The 22,928-nt window shown below is 36.3% G+C and overlaps 1 protein-coding gene across 2 annotated transcripts in view; it reads left to right on the forward strand.

Annotated features, from left to right (window-relative positions):
• CDKAL1 (CDK5 regulatory subunit associated protein 1-like 1) overlaps positions 1-22,928 on the forward strand; it is a 715,588-nt gene that overhangs the window by 226,751 nt on the left and 465,909 nt on the right. For both annotated transcript variants that reach the window (XM_011962766.1, XM_011962767.1), the window contains one exon: positions 14,758-14,806. In XM_011962766.1, the coding sequence (XP_011818156.1) occupies positions 14,758-14,806 (49 nt within the window). The remainder of the gene's footprint in view (positions 1-14,757; positions 14,807-22,928) is intronic.

The raw sequence follows: 22,928 nt of genomic DNA on the forward strand, positions 1-22,928 counted from the left end.
AGGAAAGAAAAGAAATTGATAAAATTTACTTCATCACAATAAACACTTTCACTCCTCAAAAGATACTGTTAAGGAAATGAAAAGAAAAATGCCATGACTGAGAAAAATATTTGCAATATATACATCTCCTACAGGACCTATGTCCAGGAGATATAATGACTCCAACTCAGTAGTAAGAAATCAACCTGTTTTAACGTGGGGAAAATATTTGTCCGTCTTTTTTTTCTTTCTTAATTTTTAAAATTTATTTTAAAGAGAGATGAAATCTCACTTTGTCGCCCAGGCTCGTCTCAAACTCTTGGGCTCAGATCCTCCTGGCTTGGCTTCCCAGAATGCTGAGATTATAGGCGATCATTAAAAAAAAAAACACCCTCTCATATTCAACCATTATATCTCTTTTATATATATTTTTAAAAATAAATTTTGTCGTACATATTTGCAGTTTGTAACATGATGTTTGGGACACATATGTAGTGAAGCAGATTTATATGTCAGTCATCTCAGAGTTACTATTTTTGTGTCAAGAGCAGCCAAAATCTACTTATTAAGCACAATCCCTAACCCATTTCCAGCTCTCCCTCCCTTGCCTCTGGTAACCACTGTTTTTAAAATTATTTCTGTGTATTTGAGCTTTTTTTTTTTTTTCAAAGGATCCCATACATATGTAAGATCATGCATTATGTTTCTTTCTGTGTTTGGCTTATTTCACTTAGTGTAATGTCGTCCATGTCTTTCCATGTTGTTGGAAGTGGCAGGATTTCCTCCTTTTTAAAGGCTGAATAATATTCCATTGTATATATACACCACAGGGCACTTAGGTTATTTTCAATCTGGGTGTTGTGAATAATGCTGCAATGAATACTGGAGTACAAATATCTTTATGAGGTAGGGATTTCATCTCCTTTTGGTATATACACAGAAGAGGGATTCCTGGCTCATATTTGTCATTTTTTATTGTGTTTTAAAATTTTGATATAGTTAGAAACATGGAGTTTTGGAGGGTGGGTGGGTAATTTGTAATGTGATTTCAACACTTAAAAGCTATGTTCTCCAAGGCAACATGTCTGATAAAGTATCTAATGTTTTCTCTCTCTCTCTCTCACCTGTTTTTAAAATACAAAAAGGATTTATCCAACTGTCAATCCATTTGCATGTTACTGTGATGGACACTTATTGATAGGCTCTGTAGAGCCAGAGATTTTATTATTATTTTACATATTTATATGTACTGTACATTTACCTTCTTTGCCTAGTACAGTGTCTGGCTCAATAAATATTTTTTGAGTGACTATTAAATTATAAGATATGGATTTAACTTTAATTTTTTCTTATTGTTCCTAGTTATTCGAGCAGCATTTGTTTAAACATTTTTCCTTTATCCTTTTATGATGCTCACTCTATAATATGTTTATGTGTTCCTTCCTCTCCCCTCACCTTCCTTTCTTTCCCCTCTCCTTCCTTCCTTCCCCTCTCCTTCCTTCCTTTCCCTTCTCCTCTCTTTTCTTTCATTCCTTCTCTTTCTTTCAAGGCAAGGTCTTACTCTGTCCCTGAGGATGGAGTGTGATGGTGCACTCATAGCTTATTGTAGCCTTGACCTTCTGGGCTCAAGTGATCCTCCCACCTCAGCCTCCCAGGTAGCTGAAACTATAAGCACATGCCACCATGCTGGGCTCATTTTTAAATTTCTTGTAGAGACAGGGTTTTGCCGTGTTGCCTAGACTTGTCTTGAACTCCTTGGCTCAAGGGATCCTCCTGACTCAGCCTCTCAAAGTGCTGGGATTACAGGCATGAGCCACTGTGCCCAGCCCATGTTGATTTCTTAGTTAGTATATTAGTTTTCTTTGCTGCTCTAACAGAGTATCACAAATGTAGTTTATTTTTATTTATTTATCTTTATTTTCTTTTTTAAATTAAATAGGGACAGGTTCTCCCTATGTTGCCCTCCGCCCACTCTGCCCACAGGTGGAAAAGGTTCTCAGGTTCTTTTGACATTCATGTGGTTACATTGGGCCCACCTGGATAATCCATGTTACTCTTATCTCAGGTCCCTAATCTTGATCACATCCAGAAAGTTGTGTTTGTCATGTAAAGTAACATATTCACAGGTTCAAGGATTAGGGCTTGGATGTCTTTGGGAGATCATTATTCTGCCTATTATGTATAATAGGAGTTATCTTTTGGCTTCCCTGGGCTGCACTGGAAGAAGAAGAATTGTCTGAGGCCACACCTAGCATACACTAACACTAACAATAGCTGATGAGCTAACAAAAAAAAATCTAATAATGTTTTAAGAAAGTTTACGAGTTTGTGTTGGGCCACATTCAAAGCCATCCTGGGCGACAGGGGGCCCAGAGGCTGTGGGTTGGACAAGCTTGATGTATAAAATTGTTTATTAATTGGTATTTTACATCTCTAATGTGTATTTGTTTTAGTTATATTACTCTGTGTTTAACTTTAGTATCACTTTTTAAATTATCTTTTAATTTGTAGTATGTTCTGTTACTTAATAGGAGTATTCTGATGTCCCAAACACTGTTTCTATGTGTGATTGAGCTTAGCCTGTTGAATTTTGTTTTTATTGCTGAAGGGGTTTTTTGCCTCCTTTATCCCTCACCCCTACAGGAAGTTTAATAGGTATTTTAGTTGTGTTTAGGAGGAAGAGAGGTTCCTGGTACTGATTCTCATTTTACTGGCACCCTTTTAGCCTGGCCTCATCTTTCAATTAGTAATTTTTATCTCTAACTCAGTATTAGTCACTCACTGGTACCATTCAGGTGAAATATGCCTTCAGTGGTATGAGGAATGTGCTGTCACATAACTTTCGTTGAAAGGACTATTTCTGCCTTTGGGGAAGAATCTTTTGAATGAAGAGATTAAAGATGAAAATATACTGGGAAATGAGTATTAAAGTTAAATCACACATAGCATCAATTGCTCTTTTGTGTTACACAGCAAACTTGCTCACGGGCTCACTTTCAAGAAAAGTCTTCTCAGCGTTGAAACACATTAAGCTAGCTTAGTGACTGCTGTCAGCTTCCCCACATGTAAGGGATTTGGAAATTGGGCCCTTCCCCATTACTATGTAAGGTAGGGACTTGGCTTAATAGAGAAGTTAATATTGTACTTTGACTTGTCAGATGCTGATTATTCAATCAAACTTCGTTATGGTAAAGGGGAAACACCTGAACATACATTTGATGGCAAAGACTTTATATGTATAGTTCTTAATGGAGATGGAAAGAAGGGCATTTCTTTCCTTTTTTATTGTATATATTTAAGGTGTACAATGTTTTTATGTATATATAGTGAAATGATTACTAGAGTCAAACAAAATAACTTATCCATCTCCTTCTGTAGTTACTTTTTATGTTTGTGTGTAGTAAGAGCACCTAATATCTACTCTTAGTAGATTTTCAGTATACAGTATTAACTATAGCCCTGATGATGTAATTAGATCTCTAGAGTTATCCTAAATAACTGCAACTTTGTACCCTTTGATCTACTTCACATTTTCTCCCCTTCCCCACCCTGGCAATCCCCACACTACTCTCTGTTTCTCTGTATTTGACTTGTTTTAAGTAAAGATTTTATGTACAATTGAAATCATGCAGTATTTTTTCCCTGTGTCTGGCTTAGTTTACTTAGCGTAATGTCCTCCAGGTTCATTAATGTTGTCACAAATGACTGGATGTCCTTTTAAAAATGTTGAATAATATTCCATTACTTAAATATACCACAGTTATTTTATTCATTCATCCATTGATGGATACTTAGGTTGTTTTCATGTCTTGGTTATTGTGTATAATGCTGCATTGGACTTGAGAGCACAGATCTCTCTACAGAGTGCGGATTTCATTTCTTTTGGATATGTAAGAATTGCTGGATCATAGGGTAGTTCTATTTTTAAGTCTTTGAGGCATCTTTATACTGTTTTCCATAATGGTTGTACCAGTTTACTTTCCTACCAACAGTGCATAAGGGTTCTGTCTTCTCTAGTTTCTTGCTAACACTGGTTATTTATTGTCTCTTTGGCATGGCCATCCTCAATGAGGTGATAGCTCATTGTGGTTTTGATTTTCCTTTCCCTAATGATTAGTGATGTTGAGCAGCTTTTTATATCCATTTTCATTGGCCATTTGTATGTTTCCTTTGGAAAAATGTCTATTCAGGTCCTTTGCCCATTTTTAAATAAGGTTATTTAATTTTTTGCCATTGAGTTGTATGAATTCCTTGTATATTTTGCATGTGAATCCCTTATCAGGTGTATGGTTTGCAAATATTTTCTCCCAATCCATAGGCTGCCTTTTCATTCAGTTGATGGCTTCCCTTGCTGTGCAGAAGCATTTTAGCCTGATGTAGTCCTATTTGTTTATTTGTGGTTTTTGTTGCCTGAGCTTTTGGTGTGATATCCAAAAAATCAGTGCCAAGGCCAGTGTCAAAGATCTTTTTCCCTATGTTTAAGGAGGGAGAGTTTCCTCCCAGGAATTTTGCAGTGTCAGGTCTTATATTTAGGCCTATAACCTGTTTGGAGCTGATTTTTGTGTATGGTATAGTATACAGATTCAATGCAGTTTCTATCAAAATTCCAATGACATTATTTGCAAATATAGAAAAATAGTTCTAAAATTTATATGGAACCACAGGAGACTCTGACTAGCCAAAACAGTCTTGAAAAAGAAAAAGTTGGAGACATCACACTTTATGATTTAAAATTACAGTATAAAGTTATTGTGGCTAGTGGTGGTTTGTGCCTGTAATTGCAGCAACTCAAGAGGCTGAAGTGAGAGGATCTCTTGAGGCTGAGAATTTGAGATCAACCTGGGCAACATACTGAAACCTTGTCTCTAAAATAATAATAATAATAACAACAATAGCAACAACAACAACAACAACAACAATTAGCCTGGCATGATGGCATACTCTTGTAGTTCCAGCTACTTGGGAGGCTGAGGCAGGAGGGTTGCTTGAGCCAAGGAGTTCCAGGCTGTGGTGAGTTGCTGTTGCTGTGACTGTGACACAGCACTCCAGCTCCAGCTTGGGAAAGAGAGCAAGACTCTGTTTCTTTAAAAAAAAAAAAAAAAAAAAAAAAAAAAAAAAAAAAAAAAGCTATAGTAATCAAAACAGTATGGTACTGGCATAAAAACAGACATGTAGACTAATGGGAACAGAACAGAGAGCCTAGAGATAAATCCAAGCATACCAAGCATATGCACTCAACTAATTTTCAACAAGCCCACTAAGAAGACACACTGGGGAAAGGATAGTATCTTTATGGTGTTGGGAAAACTGGACCCTGATATCATTTTTTCCTTTTATAGATGAGTGGAGTTTTCAGGTAGTTTTAAAGTTTTGGTTGTGATATTTTTTAATTGGAATGAAAATGACATTGTCTTTTTATTTATTTAAGTACAATCAAAATTAAGACAGCTAATAAGAAAGTTCTTTGCATGTATGTTTTTATATCTATATCTATAATATATTAACTTCTTTTACTCCTGAAAAGATTTGAGGCATCTTGGGATAAAATCAAGAGATAATGAAACCCCAGCCAGATTCATGCAGGCTTAATAAGAGTCATACCAACTAATAGAGAAATACGGACAAAGAGCAGTTTTTCACATTTTTAATATAATTAACCTGAGCAGTGTTGTTAATATTATTCTATTAACCCTCCAATGGCTTTCATTTGCAAATAGAATAAAATCTAAACCACATAGCATGAACTGCAAGGTCTCACATACTCTTTCTACCGTCATTATGTGACCTCATCTCTTACCACCGTGTCCCTAATTGCTGGTCTTCTTTTGACCACACAACCCATTTATGTTATTTCAGCCTCTCAGTCCTTGTACTTACTCTTCTGCTGGAGGTTCACATTGATGCCTCTGTCAATGGTTCAGGTCCCAGGATTAATGCTATCTATTCAGTAAGTTTAACTGGACTACTGTAGAAAACTTGTGCTCTCTGCCTCCTACCACTAATCTCAGATTTTCTTTTTCTTTTCCTTTTTTTTTTTTTTTAAATATGGGGTCTCGCTGTGTTACCCAGTGTGGGTTCAAACTCCTAGGCTCAAACAGTCTTCCTGCCTCAGTCTCCCAAAGTGCTGTGATTACAGGCATGAACCACCACACCTGGCCCCAGATTTTAATTTCTTCATAGTGTCTGTCATTGTAGCAAATGAAGGTTTTCCATTATTTGCATGTTTCTTTCCCTTAATTAGAATATAAGGTCCATGAAGCAGGGATGTTGTATTTTTTGTTTGTTTAAGACAGGATTTCACCCTGTCACTCAGGCTGGAGTGCAATGATGTGATCACGTCACACTGCAGGCTTGACTTTTTGGGCTCAAGTGATCCTCCCAGCTCAGCCTCCTGAGTAGCTGGGACTACAGGCACATGCCACCACACATGGCTAATTTTTCATTTTTGTAAAGATGGTGTCTGTAGTTTTCCAGGCTGGTCTCAAACTCCTGGGCTCAAGTGATTCTCCAGCCTTGCCCTCCCAAAGTAGGGACATTGTATTTTTCACTATTATGTCCCCAGTTACTAGAACTTTGTAGTTCATGGTTAGTGTTTAACAAATATTTTTAAAATGAAAGTATTTATACCAATGGTGATTTGTGGGGGAGAGTTTGGGGAAAATAGTTGTTATCTGAGTCTCTTGAAAGTTCAGGTTCAGTTGAATGGCATTTTATGATCATTTAATAATAACCTCCATGTGCATAGGAAAAGGGAGATTCATCAAGTGGACCACCTATCTGCCATTCCTGGACAAGATCTACTAGGAATCATTGGCAGAACTCTAGCTTGATAATCTTGTGCCTCAATTCTCTCAGTCTCAGAAATAACAGTACTAGCGGCCAGGCGTGATGGCTCACACCTGTAATCCTAGCACTTTGGGAGGCTGAGGTGGGCGGATCACTTGAAGTTAGGAGTTTGAGATCAGCCTGGCCAACGTGGTGAAACCCTATCATCTCTGCTAAAAATACAAAAATTAGCTTGGTGTGGTGGCGTGCGCCTGTAATCCCAGCTACTTGGGAGGCTGGGGCAGGAGAATTGCTTGAACCCAGGGAGTGGAGGTTGCAGTGAGCCGAGATTACACCACTGCACTCTAGCCTGAGCAACAGAGTGAGACTCTGTCTCAAAAAAAAAAAAAAAAAAGAAAGAAAGAAAGAAAAGAAAAGAAGAAATAACAGTACTATCTCCTCCTGCCTAGTAGTATTTGAGGATTAAGTGTGATAATGCACTTGAAGTGTCAGTGTAGAGCATGAAACAGAGTAATTGTTCAAGAAATGTTAGCTGTCACGGTGTTATTCCTAGTCATTAACTTATCTAGCTGCTGGTTTTTCAGGAAAAAATTACTTCAAGTGCATACTAAAGCAGAGCCTTCCGCTGCAGAGTAATATCAGCTTGTTCTCTGACAGTCTCAAATGAGTGGACTTTTTTTTTTTTTTTTTAGCCTAGTTGGCAAAATTGTGTTTGAGATGTATGTTCGTTTCCTAAGGCTGCCATAACAAATTACTGTAAACTGGGTAGCTCCCTTAGCCATTCCCTAAAGCTGCACTTTTCAGTGTGGCTGCAGTAGCCACATTTGACTATTTAAATATGAATTAAGTTCCTCAGTAACAGTAGCCACATTTCAAGTCTGTAATAACCACATGTGGCTAGTGACTATCATAGTGGATGGCACAGCATATAAACATTTCCATCACTGCAGAAGGTCCTGTGGACAGTACTGCTCTGAGTGATTAGGATACTTTAGAATAGCATTTTTATTTGCTTTGCATGCCATTGTATAGGCTTGTTTCTTCAATACATGTCTAGTTATAAATTTGGAATAGCTGATAATAGCTGAATAAAATATTTTTGTGGATTTCTTTTTAAAGTTATGCAGTAGAATGACTCATTAATGTTATTTATGAATTGTTTATGCACCAACTCCTTTCTTTATTGTTGAGAACATATGGAGTCAGTAATAGAACATACTGCATGTCTTTTTTGTGTGTATATTTATAACTAAGTGCCTGAAGGACACAAGATACTGTTTTATTTATTTTATTTGAATTACATGCTAGAGAATAAGCTCTTGTGTATTCAGGGCCTCAATTTATAGTATTAATTAATAACAACTTTCCTTTTCTCCCAGAATGAGTTCAATATATTCTTCATTACTGTATGTGAATTTTGAGTTTGTTTTCTTGCTCTCGATTGTTTTTTCTTCTTTCTGTGCCTCCCACCCTTCATTTTTTTTTCTCCTGACTTCTTCCTCTTCCATGTAACTCCCTCTCCCCTGACTCTTCTCTCCCTTTCCTCTTGGTCTCCCCTTTTTTCCCTTTTCCCCACTGCTTCCTCCATTGTCTTCTTTACTGGAAACCAAAATGGACATAATATTTTCTTTAAATCATTTAATAAACTTCTCTTCTGTTTGTAATCAAGTACTCAAATTTTTATTTTTTATCTTTTATTTTACGGTTTTGGCAGACCTTTCTTTTTAAGGTCCTGGGGTTCCTACACACCATCCAGTGATTTAAATTATCATGTGTTGGCAATATCCCATTTCCTGCCTTAAAAGCAAATGTAATCAGTACTATTTTAAGTTGGAGGATATATTTTCAGCTATATACATTCAAGCAAATTCTATGTGATCATCATAGTCGCCATCTTCATCAGGGCCATCTTTGTTTCTTCTATGTGCATGCACACATGTACACACACACAGACGCACACTCTCTCTCTCTCTTAGACTTTTCATTTTGGCATACTATCACTCAGAAATGCTCCTGAGTAAAAATGTAGAGTTCCTATATGCTCTTTACCCAGATTCCCCAAATATTAACATTTTAACACATTTTCTCATTCTCTTTATGTGTACACATTTTCCCCCCATCCCGATCCTTGTGAAACTGAGTTGCAAACATGGTGCCCTTTACTTCTAAATGCCCGTATATTTCAAAAGCTAGGACACACTCTTAAATCACTATAGTACAATGATCAGTATTAATATAATACTATAAGCTAGTGTATTAGCTTTATTCCGTTATTGCCAATTGTTTCAATATTGTCCTTTATAGGAAATGAAAAATCTCAGATTCATAGTAGCATTCAGGTCAGGTCTCTTCAGTCTCCTTTAATCTGTAACATTTCCTCGGGTTTTCCTTGACTTTCATGGCCTTTACGTTAGAACCTTTGACCACTCTCAACTTTTTTTTTTCTTTTTGGTAATAACAACTTTACTGAGATATAATTCATACACCATGCAATTCACCCTTTTAAAGTGTACAATTCAGTGCATTTTAGTTTATTCATAGAATTGTATGACCATTGCCACAATCAATTTAGAACATTTTCATCCTTTCAAAAAAAAAAAAAAAAAAAACCCAGGTACTTCTTAGCACTGCCTTTCATTCTCCCTCTGCCCATCCAAAGACAATCACTAACCGACATTATCTCTGTAGATTTTCTTATTTTGGACATTTCCTATTGTGACCTTTCTGTCTGGTTTGTTTCACTTTGCATTTATAGCATGTAACCATACTTCATTCCCTTTTATGGATTAGCAATATGGTCAGGCACTGCATAACAACTTTAATCAACGATGTATATAAGTCAGTGGTCTCTTTAGATTATAATACAGTATTTTTACTGTACCTTTTATATGTTTAGATTCTTACCATTGTGTAGCAGCTGCCTGCAGTATTCAGTGCAGTAGCAGGCTGTACAGGTTTGTCGCCTAGGAGCAGTAGGCTGTACCATATAGCCTAGCTGAGTAGCAGGCTGTACCATCTGTGTTTGTGTAAGTACGGTCTGAAGTTCACACAATGAAGCGATGGCCTAGTAACACATTTCTCAGAGCATATTCTGTCTTAGTGATGCATTGCTGTATTTCATTGTATGTGTATGCCACATGTTGTTAATCTGTTCGCTAGTCAGTGGATACTTGCGTTCTCAATTTTTGCCTATTATGAATAATGCTATTATGAACATTTGTGTACAAGTTTTTGCATGGACATGTTTTCATTTTTCTTGGAGTTATAACTAGGATTGACATTGCTAGATTATATGGTAACTCTATGTTTAATCATTTGAGGAACAGGCAGCTTATTTTCCAAAGTGCTACATCATTTTACTACATTCCCCTCAGCAATGTATGAAGGCTCCCATTTCTCCACATTTTCACCAACCTGCGTTATTACCTGTATGTGTGCGTGTGTATTTTAAGAGACAGGGTCTCACTCTGTCACCTACCCTGGAGTGTCGTGGTGTGATCATAGGTAGCTGTAATTTTGAATTCCTGGGCTCAAGCGGTCTTTCCGCCTTAGCCTCTCAAGTAGTTGGGACTACAGATGAGCACCACTGTGCCCAGCTAATTTTTAAAATGTTTTTGTAGGGACAGGATCTCGCTGTGTTGCCCGAGCTGGGCTCAAACTCCTGGCCTTAAAGTGATCTTCTCATATTGGCCTCCCAAAGTGCTGGGATTACAGGTGTGAGCAACTACACCTGGCCTGCCTGTCTTTTTGATGATAGACATCCTACTGGGTGTGAAGTAGTATCTCATTGTGTTTTTTTCCAATACTGGTAAACTATACATAAAATAAAATTGACCACTGTAACCATTTTTAACTGGCACAGAGTACATTTATAGTGTTGTGTGTCATCACCACTATCCATCTCTAGAATGTTTTCATTTTCTCATACTAAAACTCTATACCCATTAAGCAATAGCTCCCTATTCCTCTGTTATGGTTCTGATTTGCATTTCCTGGTTGGCTAATGATGTGAGCATCTTTTCATATGTTTATTGGCCATAAGTATATTTTGCTTGGAAAAGTGTCTGTTCAGATTATTTTCCCATTTTTAATTGGGTTGTCTTTTTATTATTGAGTTGTAGAAGTTCTTTATAAATTCTGGATATAAGTTCCTTACCAGATATGTGATTTATAAAAGTTTTCTCTCATCTTCTGTGTTGTCATGTTACTTTCTTGATGTTGTCCTTTGAAGTATGAAATGGTTTGAATTTTGATGATATCCAATTTATTTTTTCTTTTGTTGTTTTTGTTGTTTGTGCTTTGGTGTTACAGCTAAGAAATCAGTGTCTAATCTAAGGTTCATGTAGATTTATGGCTGTGTTTTCTTCTAAGAGTTTTATAGTTTTAGCTTACCCTCAACTTTTTAACAGATTGCTTCCTCTGCATGTTCTGACTTTTCCCTAGAAATATGGCTTCTTATTCAGTCCATGTGCTATAAGAATAGATGCAGTGCTTTTGAGCTTTTATATTTTTGACTGCATAGGAAAATATTTTTCTTTCTGGTTTCATCATTGAATTATCTTATATTTTATTCATTTTATTGTCTGTCTTCTATCCTTAATTGATATCTTGGTTATTCACCCACATCCAGTAGGAAATTTGACCAACTCTTTCTTATCCTATTCATGTCTGATTTATCTTTGGCAATCTGAGTGTCTCAATATAATGTCTTGGCAACGTTGTCACCTCTCACTTCATCATACATCAGTTCCAGTGGTCATCACCTACATCTTGTTTCAGCAACCTATTCCCATTGCCAGATATTGGACCTTACTATTCTTCAGAAATACTAAATGCCTGTGTCTGTACTCTGGTTATAACTTTCTGTCCTTTTTCTTTTCTCCTTCCTTTTTTTTTCATTTTTCTCTTTCTCCAACACCCAGCCACTTCATTTCTTCTTTTCTGGCTGTACTTCTTTCCCTGTCTAATCTATTTGCCAAACTTCCTCTCATCTAAAATACATAGTCAACTTTCCTTGTTCCATTTTCTTTCTAGTCCATTCCACAAATCTCTTAGTGTTGTTTCATCAGTCTTCAACCATCCTGGTATAATTTAGATGGTTAATAATTGATGAGTGAATAAATGGTGGTATTAACAAACCTTGGGTCAATCTGTTTGTCTGTTTGGCTCCTACTGTAGAACTGCTGGGACTTGGAGTTATTGTTGTAAATTCATGGTCTCAGATTTCAACTGGTATCCCAATACTGTCTGGTGAATTTTATATGTTCCTAGTCATCACTGTCTCTTGTTGTCTGTAATAGGTATTTGTAAACATTCATTCTGTTATTATTTTACGATATGCTTTCTACCTCTTAGCAGATGAACTTCCTGCTTACTTCAATGAGAAAAATTGAGGGCAACAGGTGGAAATTTGCTTTGATCCTCCCTGACCTCTACAAGAGTACTAGCATCTTTTCCCATGCTTTACCCCTAACCTCTTCTTTCAGGAGACAAAGACTTGGCCCTTTTCTCACTCTGACTTATCCTCTATTCATGTTTTAGATTTTGCTTGGTCTACTTCCTGATCTCTACTTCCTGAAGATCATTGCTCCATCACTTGTTTTTCAGTCTACAACTTCTTTGCCTACTGCCTTTCTCCGCTCAAACTGCAAAAAGAAAGAAAGAGTTACTTGTACTAACCTAATCCAAAACATAATATATTCAATATTCTCTAGCCATCAAGAGTCTTTCTTCTCTTTCCCTTTCTACCCAGCTTTTTACTAAGAGTAGTCAAATTAACTCTATTTTCTTACGTATAATTCATTACTACTGAACTCACTGCTTTCCCTAAGTTTGATTCCTGTATTGTTAAATCAAACATATTCATTTTAGTCTGTATACTTATGTCTCTGTAGTGTTTGACACTGTTGGTCACTTCCTCCTCTTTGAAATCTTTCTTCTGCTGGCTTCTTTAATCACATTCTCTATGGAAGCCAACTGGGCTGTCATAATAAAACCAGGGCCTAATGGTTCCATTGTTTCCTGGTAGATACATCTCCAGTTAGGTAGGTTTGTTGGGGGCTGAAAACCTAATGTTGTCTGAGATTTACATGCCTTTGGCAGTTTCTCAGTAATTATTGTTGCTGCTGCCATCATGTTGGGCTAAGTGGTCAGAGGTAGAATGGAGTTCAGGTCTGCTCTCACAAGCCTTTCCTCATTTTCTGTAAGATACTGAGACCAAAGGAATATTTTTAAGAGAACTCTCCTCTCCTCTCCTCTCCTCTCCTCTCCTCTCCTCTCCTGTCCTGTCCTGTCCTGTCTGTCTTCTCTTGTCTTTTCTTTCTTCTTTTATTTTTTTTCTCACTGTGTTGCCCAGACTTGAGTGCAGTGGCGTGATCTCAGCTCACTACAACTTCCACTTCCCGTGTTCAAGTTATTCTCCTGCCTCAGCCTCCTGAGTAGCTGGGAGTAAGGCATGCACCACTACACCTGGCTAATTTTTGTAATAGAGATAGGGTTTCACCATGTTGGCCAGGCTGGTCTCGAACTCCTGACCTCAAGTGATCTGCCCCCCACCCAAGCCTCCCAAAGTGCTGGAATTATAGGCATGGACCACTGTGGCCAGTCGGCCATTACATTTTTAATAAAGTTTTTAAAACAGGTTCCTCTTGTCTCAGTTGAGTTCCTTGCAGCATTGTATAATCATGAAAGAATAGAAATTCTTTCATCAATAGAGGTATGGATGCATCCATCACATCATGGTGCAACCATTCAGAGAGATAGTAGGCAGCTAGTAAAGGGAATGAAATAGACCTATAGATTGACAATATATAGAAAAAACATCAAGGCAGAGGTGTATTTCCTAAATATGTATAGCCCCCACCAAAGACCTCGGGACCTCACTGTGTTGCCCCAGCTGGTCTTGGTCTATTTTGTATATCTATTTTATATATTTGTTTATACACACACACACACACACACACACACACTCACTACCATTTGTGAAAAAAAGGATAAAACTATAGAATAGACTTGTATGTAAATGTTTGATGCCAGAAAATTTCATGGTATCTGCTCATCACACTATTATTAGTGGTTTCATCTGAGGAGTGGAAATACAGGATGAAAGATGTTATGATTTCCTTTAACTGCCTTCCATGTTATATTCTATTTTGTTTGACTTTTTTTGTGATATTTCTTCTGTAATAAAACAATGGTAATTTAAGGACTTTTAAAGAAGAATCAACTTTGACTTATTCTTTTTTTTAGCTTTGTGAATCATAATATTACTTTTCTTTTTTCATTTTCCTTTTAAACTCTAGCCGTGCTTTCTCATTCTCAGTGGGCTTCTCCAATCATAATCCTGTTTAATCATAACCCCAGGAGTCACCCTTGGTTCTCTAGGAAGCGTTCCTGGATCACTTGGTCTGATTTTATTACCTTTCCTCTGTTTTCCCATGGGAAATCTTCCTTAGTCTCTGGTGTATAGAACAGAAGCTGTATTATTTAACTTTGCATTTCATGGACCTGAGTACAGTACCCAGCACATTGTAGAAATTCATTAAAAGGGTTTTTTAGTATTAAAATAATAAAGATAGAATCTGGGACAGATCTCCTTAATACTAGCCTGCTCTTTTTGTGTAGGTTGTTATTTTATGCCATTTTTTTCTTGAAGCCTTGTGTGAGAAGACATGTGTTAATTAAACTTAAGTTTCTGTCTCAGGATGTGTTGAGTATGTGTCGATAGGCTATCCTAAAACAACTCCAGGCAGTTTATTTAAATGCAATGTGATTTCTTCAGTTATCATTAGAGGACAGGAGGGTGATAATTTCATACTTCATTGTAACGCAAAATATTAATATAAAATATATTTTATGTCTCCAAATACATTAAAGGAAACCTGCATTGATGTGCTTAGAAAATGTGTAATATTGACTCAACCATAAGGATAAACACAAATTTTGCTTCTCTGTGTAAATTACTTGTCTAATCGTTTGTTTTTTTTCTTCTAGGTTCAACAGATAGACCGTGTGGTAGAAGTTGTGGAGGAAACAATTAAAGGTAATCGTTGAAAGTGAGATAAACAGATGTATATATTTTCTGAACTACGTGATAGAAACACCACTCAGTTAACTCTTGCCAGGCATCTTTATAAAAGTTATTACTTTAGATATAAAATCACAAATGTTATCCTTGGCTTCATGAATTTGCCAATCTAATATTGGAGGCAGGCACTCTACTGTGTATTTGTTTGGCTTATAAACAAATCAGGCCAAGAGCAATGGCTCACTCCTGTAACCCCAGCAATGGGGGCTGGGGCTGAGGCTGGAGGATTCCTGAGGCCAGGAGTTTACGACTCGCCTGGGCAAGAGAGTGAGATCCTGGGATCTCTGGGGGAGAAAGTCAGCTGGATGCTGTGGTGTACAGCTGTTGTCCCAGCTACTTACGAGGTTGAAGCAGGAGGATCACTTGGGCCCAGGAGTTCAAGTCTGCAATGAGCTATAATTGTGTAACTGCACTCCAGCCTGAGCGACACAGTGACATCCTGACTTTAAAGAATAAATGAATCAGGTAATAGTTTTTTTTTTTTAATGTTATTTTATTTTTGTGTAAAATGAATTTAGTTTGAATTTCAGATTGAAAGAATTTAAACAATTTTAAGATAAAGAAATTGGCTGGTCACAGTGGCTCATGCCTGTAATCCCAGCACTTTGGGACACTGGGGTGGTCAGATTGCTTGAGCCCAGGAGTTCGAGACCAGCTTGGGCAACATGGTGAAACCTCATCTCTATAAAAAATAGAAAAATTAGCTGAGTGTGGTGGGGTGCTCATGTAGACCCATCTACTCAGGGGACTCAGGTGGGAGGATTGCTTGAGCCTGAGAGGTTGAGGGTACAGTGATCAGTGATTGTACCACTGCATTCCAGCCCAGTTGACAGAGCGAGACCCTGTCTTGAAATAAATAAATAAATAATAAGGAATTTTTTTATTTGTACATTTTCATATCACATAATTAATTGTTTTATAAATACTTTTAACAGCAATAATTTTGATACTTCTTCAAGGCGTAATTTTTTATAGTTACACTAAAAATTATGCAAAGAAAGTAGAATTAAGTTTTGGTTATTTTGTTAGCTAACACTCACTGACATAGATTCTTACTGAAGTCACTGTGAAACCATCTTTTACTCTGTGGTATAATTTTACATTTTTTAAAGCTTTTTCCTATATTAGATTAGCACAAATGAAAACCAGTAATATCATACTGAAATATTAAGTGAATTGAAAGTCTCACTTAAATACTGTTTTGTTATAAATGAGAAATTTATATATTTTAAAAAACCTGATAGTCTCCACCTGCCAAACTGGAAATTTTAATGCTGCACTTTTCCTTCTGGGTGGTGTCTACTACTTTCCACGTGCTTCTCTTCATTAATTTTGAGCCATTGCTTTATCAGAGATTATCACAATCAATTTCCAATAAATGAGATTATGAGAATATGAAAATGAGACTATACCTTAATCTTTTTTATTATTTTTAAATTTTAAAAAATTATTTATTTTATAAATAGAGATGACATTTTGCCGTGTTGCTTAGGCTGGTCTCAAACTCCTGGGCTCAAACAATCCACCCATCTTGGCCTCCAAAAGTGCAGGAAGTACAGGCATGAGCTGCCACGCTTGGCCCTTAGTCTTCTTTTGAAGTTCCAAAATAAAATGAAGTATCAGATTAAAAATTTATAGCAATGATAATTTGAATGTTTTTACAAACTACTTCAGCTCCATCTTGGAGAATCCAGAAGTACTAGCATTTATTGTGTACTTACAGTGTGACAGCTACTGTGTTAAACACTTCCCATGGGTTAAGTCGTTTAACCTTCATAATAGTACTGTGAAGTGAAGTGGGCATAAATATTTTCCTTATTTTGCAGAGGACAAAGTTGAGACATAAGTGCACATAGCTAGTCAGTGGCAGCATTGGGATTTGAATCCAGGCAGTCTGGCTCCAAAGCCTGTATGTTCTACTGTGATTTACACGATACTGTTATTTCTCTGCTCTCTCTCAGTTGAGATTCACTACCTTGAAGGTTATTTGATTGAGCATCTTAAGCAGTGATTTAAGATACTTGAGGGTATTGTTGCCTTATTCATCCTTTAAGTACCAGGTAAAAAATTAATGATGATGAAGAACATACGAGAAAATCTAGGTGATCTTGGTATGGCGTGATTTTTTAGATACAACATCAAAAGTATGATTTATAAAAGAAATAATTGCCAAGTTGGATGTCATTAAGTTGAAAATTTTTTGCTTTATAAAAGACACTGTCACGAGGATGGGAAGATAAGTCACAGAGTGGGAGAAAATATTTGCAAAATACCCATCTGATAAAGGACTATTATCCAAAATATATGAAGACCTCTTAAAACTCAATAATAAGAAAAGGAACAACCCAGTTAAAAAATGGGCAAAAGACTTGAACAGACAATTTACCAAAGAAGATATGCAAATGTCAAATTAGTGTATAAAAAGATGTTCAGCATCATATGTCTGTTGTTAGTGAATTACAAATTGAAACAGCAATGCAATATAGTGGTATGTTAAAACTATATACCTGGTGCAGTGGTCAAAATCCAAAACACTGACAACACCAAATTCTGGCAAGGATGTGGAGCAACAGGAAGTCTCATTTATTGCTGATGGTAATGCAAAGTAGTACAGGTACTTTGAAAGACAGTTGGCAGTTTCTTAAAACTAAACACAGTCTTACATCCAACAGATGTGCTACTTGATATTTATCCAAATGAGTTGAAAACTTATGTCTATACAAAAACCTGTACACAGTATTTATAGTAGCTTTATTCATAATTGCTAAAACTTAGAAGCAAAAAAATGGCCCTTTAGTAAGTGAATAAAGAAACTGTGGTACATGCAGATAATGGAATATTATTTGACACTACAAGAAATGAGCAAAAAAGCCATGAAAAGACATAGAGGGACTTTAAGTTGCATACTATGATGTGAAAGACATCAATCTGTAAGGCTACATACTGTATGAGTCCAACTAATCGGACATTGTGGAAAAGGTGAAATATGGAACGAGTAAAAGGATCAGTTGGTGCCAGTGATTAGAGAGTAGGGAGGGATGTGTAGGCAGAAAATAGAAGATATTTATGACGGTAATTCTGTTCTGTATGATGCTGTAATGGTGGACAATTGTCATTATACTTCTGTTCACATCCTTAGAATGAACAACATCAAGAGTGAACCCTAATGTAAACTGTGGACTCTTGGTGAAAATGATGTGTCAGTGTAGGTTCGTTGATTGTAACAAACGTACCACTCTGGTGTGGGATGTTGATAGTTCGAGAGGCTGTGTGTGGAGTGGGAGCAGTGGTGTATGAAAACTCTGTGCTTCTGCTGAGTTTTTTTTTTTGAATCTAAAACTACTCTAAAAAAATAAGATCTATTTTAGTTAATGGTAGTTAACAGTGTGCTTAGGAGTTTGCCAAATGGCTTGGAGAGATATAGTTTCTATAGGAAATCATACAAGACCTGTTACTCCCAGGCTGAGTTAATCAGGGATAGCTTCTTACTGATGAGTGTGAACTTGAGTGGATTTACTGGAGAGATTGTGTTTGCATTTAGCTATGACAGTGACTCAAAGATGAAGTTGAAGGGGATATTCATTGGCAGGTTTGTTTAGAGGATGGGAAGTTTGATAATTAAGTCTTTGTAATGTAACAGGAAATTTTTTTAGATGGAAGGAATAATTTTGATAGCTTTCCTTAGTTTGCAGATCAGGAAGCTGAGCTGTGAAGGAGTTACAAGATTTTTTTGATATCTCTTAGTTAATAGAGAACTATGCTTATCAGTCAACTTCTGTTCATTGCTTTTTATTTCTACTGCCAGTACTTCATTCAGACAGCATATGTTACTGAAATAATGTGTTTTTTACAGCAGTTAGCCAGTTGTTGGTTGTCTTTCAGTAAGTTATTTTTCTGAGGCTTAGTTTTCTCAGCTTAAAATCGGCAGGATTAAATGGATAAGACTTTTGAGGTACACAGAACATATTAGGGCGTTAGTTCGTGTTAATGCTTACCTCTTATTTCCTCCTTAATGTAAGAACTGCTGGAATAATCTAACTGATATTTGCCATCAGTGACTCTCCGTTCAATCTGACTGCATATCCTGCTACCATTAACCTGGGATTATTTTACTTTCCTGTATGTATATTCTCACTGGTGCCTCTTACTCACCAAATTAATTTGGGGACTTTCTACCATTTTCACGTCTTTTGTCCATGAATGCTATACATTATACCCTTTGCTCCAGCCAACTGTGCTGCTTGATGTTTCTTATATACATTTTCACTGTGCTTTACATTTACTTTATGGTCCTCCACAGAAGTGGATATCTTCTGTTTGTCCTTCCAGATCCATTCTCCATCTTGATCTGTGTCCGTGGAGCCTGACCTGCATGGAATGAATCAGTAAGATTCTTGCCATCTTATGTCCAGTTGGATTTAGCCAATTGGAGGATGTGACAAGAGAGTGAGCTGAGAGTATCCACTCCCGTCTCTCTCTCCCTCCCTGCCTGTTTTGAGTTGGTTGCTTTCTTACCCCAAGGTCACAGCTCATTGGAGGATGTGAGGAGAGAGCGAGCTGAGAGTATCCACTCCCGTCTCTCCCTCCCTGCCTGTTTTGGATTGGTTGCTTTCCTTACCCCAAGGTCACAGTTCTCCTCCGTCCCTGTTTATCTCTTTCTCCAGGTTTGTGCAGCTCTTCTCCTCCTTGCCTCTGGGATAGAAACAGCACCTCATTGTTACTAACCTCAGAGTACCACATTGTCTGTTGGTTTTCCTAGCCCTGCCCAGATTTTAGTAAATCATTCCTTTATGAAAATCTTCTTAGATATGCAGTGAGCCATCTGCTTTGCTGGTACCCTGATTGATAAGAAGTTAGCTGTAGAGAAGCAAGGCTCTGCCCAGAAGGGCCAGATGGAATACCGCCTGACAAGAGGATTTTGCTATAACCCTCTTGTTTCCACATTTGATCCCTGTTGGACTCTCTTCATATCTCATCTTTGAAGTGGATTTAGACATACAGCCTCTGTCACAGCTTGTTTGCATTCTTCTTATTGCTGCTTGTGTTACACCAAGTAGTATTTTAAAACTAATAAGGTACATTGACAATAAAAGCATTTAACTCTATTGTAATTAACATAAAACCATAAAAGCTTGTTTTCATTTATCTGTCTTGATTGTATCAAAATGGGAAATTCTTGCTAAATTATTCTGAATGGATCTTCATGTTAATAGCGACAAGGAAACTCCATTTGTGGTTTTGGCTTCAGGATATATGAAATTATAATGAATTTAGGATTTTTTCCTGTATCACTTTGATAATTTTATAAGGTGTGGAACTGAATGTAAGAAAAAAAATACAGTGTCTAGTGGATTCACATTCATTTCTGTCTCTTAAAAATATTCATACATACCTTAGTCTTGGCTCATATGGTCATTAAAAACTTTTTTTTGTATGAAATCTATGAAAGGAATATAAATCTGCATTTCTTCCAGCAAGAGCATGTGAAATCTTCTAAACAAAAAAATCATTAAAAATAATCTTATATTTGTAGAAAGATAGTCTAATTGGATATCTTATGACAAATTATTGCAAATAAATTTTACCTATTGAAATCAGAAAAATGTTTTTACCATTAAGTCCTACTTCTTCACCAGTCAACCTCTGTTGAGATCCCTATTGTAATTAATATGTTTGCTGGTGTTTCATCAGTCAGTTTCCAAATGCCTCAAGTGGTGGTAATTTAGGGTTTTCCCAATGTGATATATAATTTGCAAGTTTCACTGATTTTGTTTTTTCCTAACTTCTCAGTAATTGATGCCATCTTGCACTGGACTAACCTAAATTCTCAGACTACGTCACCAAGCAGCTTTCTTATTTAAGACATTGCTATTAATCTTCACTCTGTAAGGTTTTTTACTTTTGCATGTGGTACTTATTTAGAGCATCAACTGTTCATAAGTTGAGACTGGGAAGCAGGACTGTATCAAGTGTGGTTTGATCAGTGTGAGTGATTGAATAACCACCTTACAGAGCTCAATGCAGACTTACTTGAGGATGTTTTCCAAACTCAATGAGTAAGTGATTGAGCTTAGATATGTAGCGTGGTATATATGGGGAATATTGGACCACAAAAGCACATCTGCTTTTTCAATAGTTGCATTTCAATAAACTAATTTTTATTGATTTTTAATATATGCTTTGAAAGAACACTTGTATGCATCCTCTCATTATATGTAATCTCTGACACAGTTAGTGTAGTCTGAATGTAGTGGGAAAAAGTTTGTGGATTGCCTTACATATTAAGAATACTTTCTTCCAGTCTCATTGGTGTAAGTAAATATATGGTAACGTCTACCTTCTAGTAAGTAAAGGAGCCAGGGATTTATTACTTTATTTAGTTTTTTTCAATGAACCTGTTTGTTTTAAGTTTATGAATGTAGTAAAGTTAACTTTACTGTATGATTACAGTTTGGTAACTTGCATTTCCAATTGCAGAGTCTGTGGTTACATTCTTAAATGTAGTCAGTTTATCTGCTTTGCTATCCTCTTTTCTTTACATCTCCTTCTTTAGTTTCTGCACATTAACAAAAGGATTCTAATTTTACTTATTTGTATTCTGTACATCTACATACATTATTTCTAGGATGAACTCCTTGTTATTCATTCTGTCTCTTAGCATTTTTCGAACCATAATATTTTCTTAAAAATAAGAGTAGGCTAATTTATTTATGGCCCCAAACAAAAACATTCTATGATAAGATTTTTAGTTGATTTTTTACATTACTTCATTCTATACCTTGGTTTGGAATAATAACAGAAGGGACTTTGTAAGAGAAACCAGCATGTGTTGTCTTGTCTGTATTTCTGTAACTCTGTAACTGTATTCGCCAAATTATCAGTCCTCTTTTTAGCTTCACGCATACCAAGCAGCAGCAGTGTTTGTCTACTACAAAATATGTAATAGATGCTCTAGAAAAAGTATTCTTTAAACATTGGAGATGCTCAAGTTCACTGGCTTTTTAAAAATGAAGATGGTAAGTAACTTTACATTTATCAAATATTTTTAGTCATTAAGGCTGTTAGAACACAAATGAATGCCTAAATGAATCCCCCAAGTGGATTCTGCTGCTTTATGATGGCTTCAGAATGGTCTTATATGCTTTTTGTTCATCTTAAATTTAATTATACAGCTTTAGTGTATTTATCACTTATATTTCCTTTTCTACTCAAAGATGCATTTTTAAAATTATTATTTGAAACCACCTTTCATCATTAATGGAGTTTATTGATATGAGGACTTAGGTATTTCTCTAACTTTTGAATTCTGAATTCTGGGGTTTTGGTGGGGTGAGCTGGTGCATAGTGTTGAATAGTTCAAGTTGCTAATCATATTGTAGTTTTCACATAGTACACTCTTACAGTAGTTTACTAAATTTGATTGCCGTAAGCAAGGAAAGGAAATTACTTTAGGCTTGAACCTCTCAGGCTTCCCATGACCCGACCCTTCCACTGGTAGTTCCACTGACCTGTCCAGTATAGTATCCCCATCTTTCCTTGTTTAACTATTAATGAGGACTTGCCTACTCTTAAATTACACTTACACATTAACTCTTGTGCATCCTGGTAGTGTTTTGGCAGATTTCATGAAGGTGAGACTACAAGTATTGTTCAATCTCTAAAAATGTATTATCATTTAGACTTTTGTGAAACTGTTAACATGAGCAAATATATGTTTGAACATCCTTGCTTTTATATCTGTATTTTAATCATTTTTATTTCTGGTACATAATATTTTCAGATACAGCAATTTCTGTTTCCCAGAGTTCTTGTTTCTCAACCATATTAATTGTTCTTAACAAATAAATAATATAAAGCGTCAATCCCAGACAGAATTTGCATTATACCTGAATGTTATACTATTTACTACAGTAGGAGTCATTTAGTTAAAAAAAAGAAAAAAAAACCAAGTAGATCAATTAATCATATTTTGAGGCTTCCGTACAAAATGTTCACTTAATGTTGGTATTTTAAGAGTTTTAATATACTTTAAAAGAAAAGGTGAAAATAACATTTTTTTCATCATATATTCTTCCCT

This window comes from Colobus angolensis, unplaced genomic scaffold (genome assembly GCF_000951035.1).
Source record: "Colobus angolensis palliatus isolate OR3802 unplaced genomic scaffold, Cang.pa_1.0 Scaffold6, whole genome shotgun sequence".
In the NCBI taxonomy this organism is placed as follows: domain Eukaryota; kingdom Metazoa; phylum Chordata; class Mammalia; order Primates; family Cercopithecidae; genus Colobus; species Colobus angolensis.